The following is an 8,721-nucleotide window of genomic DNA, read 5'->3' as shown; positions in this document are numbered from 1 at the left end:
TCTTCTTTCATCTATATCCAGCCCCAAATGACGTCTGCCACATTCTTCCTGAATTTATAATTGATTCAGATGAAAAAGCTAAGTATTTTATCTTTGCTAATACCTTATTATATTAATCTGGAAGATTTGTTCAAGCTCTGATGCATCTCTGTAATTAAACTGCTTTAGGGGCGCCTGGCTGGCTCAGTGGGTAGAACATGTGACTCTTGACCTCAGGGTTTTAAGTTCAAGCCCCGTGTTGGGTGTAGGGATTACTTTAAAAGTAAAATCTTTTAAAAAATAAAAACAAACTGCTTTTCTTAGAACTTCACCCTTACAGAGTTCATAAAATAAGGTGTTCCATTTGACAATATGAAGCCCCCTTTAAGAATTTGCAGGCTAGACATTTGCAACGACATGGATGGAACTGGAGGGCGTTATGCTGAGTGAATTAAGTCAATCAGAGAAAGACATGTATCATATCACCTCACTGATAATGAGGAATTCTTAATCTCAGGAAACAAACTGAGGGTTGCTGGAGTGGTGGGGGGTGGGAAGGATGGGGGGGCTGGGTGATGGACACTGGGGAGGGTATGTACTATGGTGAGTGCTGTGAATTGTGCAAGACTGTTGAATCATATATCTGTACCTCTGAAACAAATAATACAGTATATGTTAAAAAAAAAAAAGAAGATAGCAGGAGGGGAAGAATGAAGGGGGGGAATCGGAGGGGGAGATGAACCATGAGAGACGATGGACTCTGAAAAACAAACTGAGGGTTCTAGAGGGGAGGGGGTGGGAGGATGGGTATTAAAGAGGGCACGTTCTGCACGGAGCACTGGGTGTTATGCACAAACAATGAATCATGGAACACTACATCAAAAACTAATGATGTAATGTATGGTGATTAACGTAACAATAAAAAAATTTAAAAAAAAGAATTTGCCGGCTAGAAGAATTCATATTATATAGCATCACCCACTGGTAAAGAGTGGTATTGCAGGGCGCCTCTTAGCCACTATACATTCTCAAAAATTCTCATACTGATAAATGTGAAGTGAGGCAAGAATCCATACGCATGGGAGAAATCTTAGGTGAATTTCTGGGGGAAAGCAATAAAAGATCGGAAACTTAAGAATTGTGAAAATAGCACATAGTTCAGAGAATGGGCCGAAGAAGGCCAATTTAACACTTCTCCAGGCAAACCTCTTCAACTGAAAATATCAATGGATTTTTTTTCCCCAGGAAATTCTATTTCTTATTTTAAATGGAGTCCAATAGGAAAATGGGATTTACATTTTCCTGGATGGCCGACATTGCTGGAACATTGTTATGAAATACCGTGGACTGGCCCTCTGTGTCCTTTCAAAAATTTACTCCTGGGCAGCATTGATGGTGTGGTGGTGAGCATACCTGCCTTCCAAAAATATTTCTCTCTTTAGCTTCCCAGGAATGATTATTTGGGTGATTAACAAGGCAGCATGAACAAGGCGGTCACACTGCGAGGAGTTTTAATCCATGGCATTTGAGAGCTCATTGGGGGAGTAAGGGCGAAAACCTTGCTAAGGTCTGGGCTGGAGAGGGATTTGTTAATGCACCGAAGGTCTCACCAGCATCCATGTTTCCCCCTTTCCTCGCGGTAACCCAGCTAAGGGATATTTCCCTGCCCCCTTGCCTTTGTTTGAGGTCATGTGACTGAGATCTGGCAGTGGAATGGGGCTGACAGTGACTATGTGCCTCTTCTAGGTCTGTGCTGTGCTCATCTCCAATCCACAATCCTCCGACCTCTCTTTCCATTCTCAATCAACCTGGGAGGCCACCTACTGAAGATGGCAGCATCTCAGGACGGAAGAAGCTGGATCCTCCAGCCAACATTTGTAAGTGAGCCACCTAACCTGCAATGGATTGTGAAATACGTGAGAAATAAACCACTGCTGTGCTGTCTTTAAAGTCTTGCAGTTATTTATCAGAGCCAGCGCTACTTGCTCTAACTACTACAGAAACTCTCTTGAAATGGGATTCCATGGTCATAAAAACATAAATATGTGGCATAGCTTAGCAACTGTGTAGCAGGGTGCAAAGAACCTGCAAATAGAGGCTGAAAATATGAAAATCTTTATTATGCAGTGGCAACATATTTGGTAACCTGTGTCCGTGCTATCTAGGACAGCAGACCACATGCCTACTGACGCTCAGGGGCATTTGTTGGAAAGAAAGTGATAGCCTATGTTCTCTGCTGTTGGTGATATTTGGCAAAGCAATCTTAGAAAAAGATGAGCTCAGGAGAAATGGATGGTTTGCAAAGAGAAATAAAAGGGAACAGAGAGAGTTCAGAAAATTTAAGCCTGATAGGGAGGAAAACACCAAAGGCTTCTAGATCCCAAACAACAGAAAAGGCCCACTGAGACCCAGCCTTGGGGAAAATATCAGATTAAGGATATGACCTTCCCAGTCAAGTCTTGTAGCATCAAGGTAGCAACCTGCCCCTTGAGAGACAGAAAGAGGCACAGGAGACAGAAACAAGGAAATAAAGCAGGTTTGGAAACTATGTCTAGAAAAAACTCTAGGTGTGGTCACTAGCCCATGGAATCGACTAGAAGCAAATAGATGAGACTTTGCTAAAATTTTGAGGGGCTTGACCATACACAAACACACCCCCCAAACCCCAAAACCAATCGAACACATAAAAAACCCCACATGCCCAGACTTTTACCTTTTATCTCAACTATGGGAGCTGTAAAATAACCCTGCTCCAGAGGGAAGTGAGCTGGGAGAACTGAGCAACTCCAGGGAAGACTCAACCCCCAGCACCCACTTCAGATGTATACAAAGAGGGTGGCAGGCCAGGAAGGTTCTTCTAGAGAGCAGAGCCTAGGGTATAATAAACAAGAGAGCTCCTCCAGAGAGTTGAACGAGGGTCTAAGCAAAGACCTTCCCCCATCCTAGGGTTAGGGGCCTTTAGAGCAACTGAGGGGGTCTCAAAATAGCCACAGACCTAAAGCTATTCTGTCTCTCTCTCTCTTCCCTTTTCCAAATGGGCGTTTTAATTGTGGTTATCTGATCCATGCTCCTCCATTTGAGATTGGAGCTACTTGAGCTGACAGAAAAGACAGAATCACAGGGAGAGCCTGGACTGTGAGCTCGACGCAATGTCTGGGCGGGACGTGGAGTTGAACAGCCCCACCCCGAGGCAGGAGGTGGGGAGTGAATGTGCTTTATGTGTGAAGACAAAGAAGCAAACAGATATTTAGTGGCCGGGAGAATGGACTGCGGAGAATGCCAGCACCTACTGGTCGGTGCTTCTCTTCTCCATCCGGGGCCCACAGCTCATTCTGTTTTCAAGCCCCCTTGCTGTTAGGTAGGCTCTGGCCAGTGGAATATGGGTCCAAGTGCTGTACATCAGCCCAACCCATAAAATCCTGCTATGCATGGCCCTCCATCCTCTCTTCCCAAGATGGAAGGTCCCTGGGTCCCTGGGTCACCATCTGGAAGAGGACTGCCCAGCCCACCTGGGATTGTGATGTGAGTGAGAAATAAACTTTTGTTGTATTAAGATAGTGGGATGTAGGGTTTGTTGTCATAGCAGTGAGTGTTACTTATACTGACTAGTGTCAGGCTAGGGGATGCCCATATTTAGAAAATATACTGAATAGGAGAAGCTATTAGAGAAAGAGAAGTCAAAGAAGCTTAGAAGAAACAGAAGTATGTAGGATCAGAGAAACCAGGGGAGAAGAGAGCTTTAAGAAGGAACTGTGAACTGTGTTTGTGATGGTTAATTTTACATGTCAACTTGGCTAGGCCACGGTACTCAGGTATTTGGTCAAACAGTATTGTAGATGCTTCTGGGAAGGTGTTTTTTCAGTTGAGGTTGACATTCAAATCAGTAGACTTTGAGTTAAACAGATTACTCTCCATCCTGTGGTGGGCCTTATCTAATCAGTTGAAGACCTCAATAGAAAAAAAAGACTGACCTCCCCAGGGAAAGAGGGAATTCTGTCAGTAGACTGCCTTTGGACTTGAGCTGCAATATTAATTCTTCCCTGGGTCTCCTCTTCCTGGCTATTTGTTCTGTTTCTTTGGAGAACCCTGACTAATACAGTGTTAAGTCTACAAAATGGTTGAAGACGATACACGTTTCAAAAAGGCTATTATTCTGGCAACTAAGAGGAAGGAAGCAATTTTAGCAAACATTGGGGGTTGAAGTTACATTCCAAGAAGGAAAAGTGGAAGCAATGTCCTAATGCTGGTGAAGAACAGGATGGGAGAGGAGAGGATCAAAAGCACAGAGGGAGGAATTGAACTTTAGGAGGAGACGTTTTGTGTCTGTAGTAGAAAAGACAAAAGCAAGTTTGGGGGAGCTCCCTGGGGGTTTCTGTTCTGAGCGAACCACAGCACTGCTCAAGAACTGACATGAGACTCTCTACCTTCATTAATACACAGAGGGTTCCACCATTAGTGATTCTGGTTTTTTTTTCCCTCTAAATGACCTTTGCCCTATAGCAATTTCCTCTGGCTTCCAACAGAAGTATGGCTCATGTGTCACAGTCAAATGCACCCACCCCCAGCCCAAGTTATAAACAATATTAAGCATTTCTCTCTATCCCACTCCACCCCGCCTGTGTCTTCTGTGCCTCTGTGCCCAAGTCCCAGCCTGAGCCCCATCTTGATAGCCCCTCATCATCTGGTCTCTTGGCGCAGGGCCGGGGTGGGAGAGCTAGGAGGTTGTTTCGGTTGACCCTGGGTCCGTCCCTCCAGCTGTTGGTAGAAGATGCCTGAAATTGAAGCTGAAGACTTTCCATCCAAGGGCTGGTGTAATCTCTAGGAAATCCCTGGCTCCTCCCTTGATCTGCGATCTGTGATCATCCTTTATCTTCATCTTTCTGCCTTCCCTCTGAACTATCTCAGTGCTTTGACCCCTCCTGCCTGCCAACTCACCTCCAGCTCTTTCTTGCCACTCCACACTGCTGGGTCCCCTCTCCAACTGCATCCTTTCGGAACTGGAGCTCATCCTCTGAACCTCTTCAGGGCTGGGGTCCAGCCCTGCTCACTCAGGGCCCGTGTGCAGCCAGACACAGGCCTATTTCATTTCTTTGCTGATGCATTTGCATATCATAGCAATACCAGAGGCTATATATACCCTCCAAATGCAAAGGGTCAGGGAGAAGGGTGGGGGCCTTCCCTCACATCAGGGTTAGGCCCTTTTTGTCACTAAACGTCTTGGATCAAGCCAGCTAAAGAAAGCATGGAGAAAACTAAAGGTCATTTGCCTGTTCTTTCTGTCAATAAGTATTTGAGTGTCTGCTATGAGAAGCAATATGGTATACTGTAGCGATCCACACAGGCGCCAGATTTAGCCTGCAGGGTTCAAGTCCCAAGGTCTCCACTTCCTAGCTACGTGACAGTGAGCACATGATTAATCTCTCCTTCCCTCCGTTTCCTCCACTAAAAAATGAAGACATTTGTAGTGTTTGTCTCCTAAGGCCGCAGGGAAGATAAAATACATGAACACAGGGGAAACTAGGTAAGGATTCCTTTGATGTGACTATCCCCCTGGTATTTAGGAAGCAGCTCTCCTGGTCCATGCCGCAATCCCAGGAGGCTGAGGTGGACTCGGAATCCAGATTCAAGGAGTACATCGTGACCTACTATGAGGTGGGCCACAGCCTCTCTGAACCTCAGGCTCCACCTCTGTAAAATGGGCACCATGGGTCCTGGCTCCTGCTCTAGAGGCTGTGGTGAGAGAATGGAGAGAATGTGCTTTACAAACTGAAACTTGCCCCCCCCCCCCCTTCGTGGCCCCTTCTCGGCTCCTGGCTTAGAAGAAAGTGTCTCTGCTTTGGTCCTACCTGCTTTACTCTTAGGACCAAACAGGGGCGGGCATGGAAGTGTGGGGGATGTGGGGAAAGGCCAGGCTGGGTTGCCCCTGGGATGCGGTCCCCTCTCTCCCTGCACTACCCTGATACAGTGTTCATCACACCTCCGCACCATTCCTAGTTTCCTTGTTGGCTTTCTTCACCAGGTGCAACCGCATGGAATATTCCTCACCCTCCCAGAGCTGGGCACAGAGGCTGATACATGGAAGGTGGGCAGGAAATGTTCCATTAATGAAGAATGACATGTGAGGACCCCAGAGGAGAGCCTCTGACAAGAGTCACAACTCCTGGCTTGAGGTCAGTTTCCCTCCGATGTCATTGTACAAAATCACAGAATTTGGGAGCGCCTGGGGCCCAACGCCTTCCTGCAGGAAACCGAGGTTTGGAGACATGAAGCGGCCGCCCCAAGTCACCCACCCAGCGCGGCAGAGCTAGGGTGACCACCCTCGCTGGCCTTCCCGAGACTGAGGGGCTGGCGGGGACGCGGAATTTCAGGGCTGAGGCAGGCCAGTCCCCGGCAGCCCGGGGCTGGAAGCCGGGGATCCTGCCTTCCCCCCAGTCCCCTCTACCCCTGAGACGGGTGAGGAGTCCGTCCGGGGTGAGACCCGCTCCCCCGCCGGCCCAGCCCAGCCACGCGGCGGCCCCCCGTGCGGGCGGCGGCTGGGGAGGTGGGGGGGGTCCCCGCGCGCTCCCCCGGGGGCGCCGCGGCCGCGGGGCGGGCGGGGGAGGCGGCGGGCCCGGGCTCGGGGGCCCGCGGCGGCACAAAGAGGCCGGCCGCGGCAGTTTTTTGAAACTACCGAGCTAGTGGATCTGGGCCGGGGCCCAGGGAGTGACGAGGAGGGAGGGAGCGCGCGCCAGCGAGCGAGGGGGAGGCGGGAGGCGGGGAGCGCGGGGCGCGGGGCCGGCCGCAGACCTCGCCGGCCTCCAGCGGGAAGCGCGCGGGCGGCGGCCGCGGCGGCGGGATGGGCGGCCCGGCGCCCCCCGGCTGCGACCCCGCGGACCCTCCCCTCGGCGCGCCGCCTCCGCAGCCGGGCGCTCGAGCGGGCGGCGCGTAGGGCGGCGAGCGGGCTCCGGCCGAGGAGCCGCCGGTTCCCCCCACGCCCCCCCCAACCCCGGCCACTCGGCAGCTCGAGCCGCCGCCCCGGGGCGCTCCCGAGGCCCCGCAGGAGGGACCATGAAAGGTAAGCCCCGCGCGCGCGAGGCCCGAGGCGACCCCCCGCGGGCCCCCCGCGCCCCCCCGCGACCCCGCCCGGGGCGCGGCGGGCGCCTCTCCTGCCGGCGGGGCTGCGGAGGGGACGTCTCCCCGGGAGCGAGCTCCGGGCTCTCCCGGCCCCTCTGATCCTCCTGCGGAAGGCATTGGTCGGGAGGACCGCGGGAGCCCTGAAGTCTAGAGGAGGGGGAGAGGAGAAGGAGCGGGGGGAGAGTTCACACACAGCTCCCTTCACAGTCCTCTTCTCACTGTGCGTTGCTCTATCCCTAAAAACAGTTGTAAATTCCAGAGAGGTTCCTGATCCCTTTAACCGGTCATCGCAAAAAGATGCCACTAGCCCAACCTTCTGGCCGCGTTAAATCCCCATCCAGGGGACCCATCTCAGAGGCTCCTGCAGCCCCTACCTGGCCTTCTGCCGGGCGCCAGGCCTAGGATTCTCCTCCAGGAACTTCAACCCCTTCCTCAGAAGAGACCCGTTGGGTCCAAGTCCCTCAGGCCAGACCCTGCCCTTCCTGCCTCTGAACCCTGGCTGACCCACCCTCTGACCTCCCAGGGACACAGCGGCTAGGGAAGGCGTGTGGTCCAGGCCTGAGCTCTCCCCAGGGCACTGGGTCATCATCCCCACCGGAGCCCTTGCAGCCATGTCCTGGGATGGACACAAGAAAGGGACTTGGTCCCAGGTGCTCATACCTGGGCCTGGCTTTCTTCAGGCCTGGGAAAGAGCACACTTTGTCTTAACACTCATTTTCAGGCTAGGCGAGCAGCAGACATTGGAATCATCCTATGGGACAGGGAACCTTTTAGGTTTTGAATGCTCTCATTGGTGCTTGTCAGTGATCCTTCCCTAGCACCTCCGGCAGGTGCTGGGCTCCTGGCAGTGAGAACCTCCCCACTTCTTTGACTTCCTGAATGTGGGGACTGAAAAAGACCTTCGAGATCATCTAAAGGGTTTTAAACTCTACTCTCGGGTGTTGTTGAAGAAGCAGCTCTGTTTGTGTCTTTTACATAGAAGGGGCTGAGGGTTCCTGTGAAGAAAGGGCTCACAGACAAACCTCTGACTGAATACAGCTGCCATGTTGTATAGTTGAAGAAACTGAGGCCCAAACAGATAGAAGCAGCTTCCTGGGTGTGCAAACCTGTGCCTCCCCACGGGTCCCTGCAATCGGAAGCCCTCATACATACTAGGTTTAATGTCTTGAAATTCTTAATAACTCTTAAACAGGGTTCCCTCACGCTTTCATTTTGCACTGGGCTCTACAAATTATGTTGCTGATCCTGTGGATAGGAGAAGGAACGTGCTTAAGAGTCACGGCTAGTCAGGGGAACCAGGGCCCAGGGGCCTGACTTCCAGGCCAGAGGACTGGCTAATATGCCCCTGCCTCTCTGTCGCTTCCTTCCCTCTGGCCCCTCTGTCTGGGCTTCCGATGGCCTCACCGTGTCTTGGGCTGTCTGGGATGAGGCAAGCAAGTTATAATCAGCGCCAGGGAGTTCCCTTGGCTGCAGAGAGGAGTCTCACCCACGAAGTTCCTGCTCTCAGCTACCACATCTATGGAGCTGTACCCACCCCCGTTAGCCGGCCTGGGGTAGGTCGGTACCCAGAAGCCTCTGGAAGGGTCTTAGACCACATCTCACCACAGGCTTGGGGCCCACACTGCTCTG

At 51.6% G+C, this 8,721-nt stretch overlaps 1 protein-coding gene and 1 long non-coding RNA gene across 6 annotated transcripts in view; both read left to right on the top strand.

Annotated features, from left to right (window-relative positions):
- The first annotated feature begins 1,255 nt into the window (after positions 1-1,255).
- Positions 1,256-6,191, top strand: LOC135363051 (uncharacterized). Its single transcript, XR_010408771.1, has 3 exons — positions 1,256-1,382; positions 1,726-1,856; positions 5,999-6,191. It is a non-coding gene; the product is annotated as an uncharacterized LOC135363051 (long non-coding RNA).
- Positions 6,192-6,745: 554 nt separating this feature from the next.
- Positions 6,746-8,721, top strand: part of SCARA3 (scavenger receptor class A member 3) — a 70,390-nt gene continuing 68,414 nt past the window's right edge. For 2 of the 5 annotated variants that reach the window (XM_054508667.2, XM_064585347.1), the window contains exon 1: positions 6,750-7,033. Coding sequence is in view for 3 of the 5 variants with exons in the window: in XM_045880062.3 (XP_045736018.2) it covers positions 7,027-7,033 (7 nt within the window). In the remaining 2 variants the exon portion in view is untranslated. Of the gene's footprint in view, positions 7,034-8,721 lie in introns of all 5 variants that reach the window. The other 3 variants (XM_045880062.3, XM_054508668.2, XM_045880058.3) reach the window with 3 other exon arrangements.

The sequence above is a fragment of the Mirounga angustirostris genome, unplaced genomic scaffold (assembly GCF_029215605.1).
Source record: "Mirounga angustirostris isolate CCGP_5_RB_7025 unplaced genomic scaffold, mMirAng1.0.hap1 SCAF_2, whole genome shotgun sequence".
NCBI lineage: Eukaryota > Metazoa > Chordata > Mammalia > Carnivora > Phocidae > Mirounga > Mirounga angustirostris.
The sequence above is the reverse complement of the archived record's forward strand: the minus strand, read 5'-3'. Positions and strand labels throughout refer to the sequence as shown.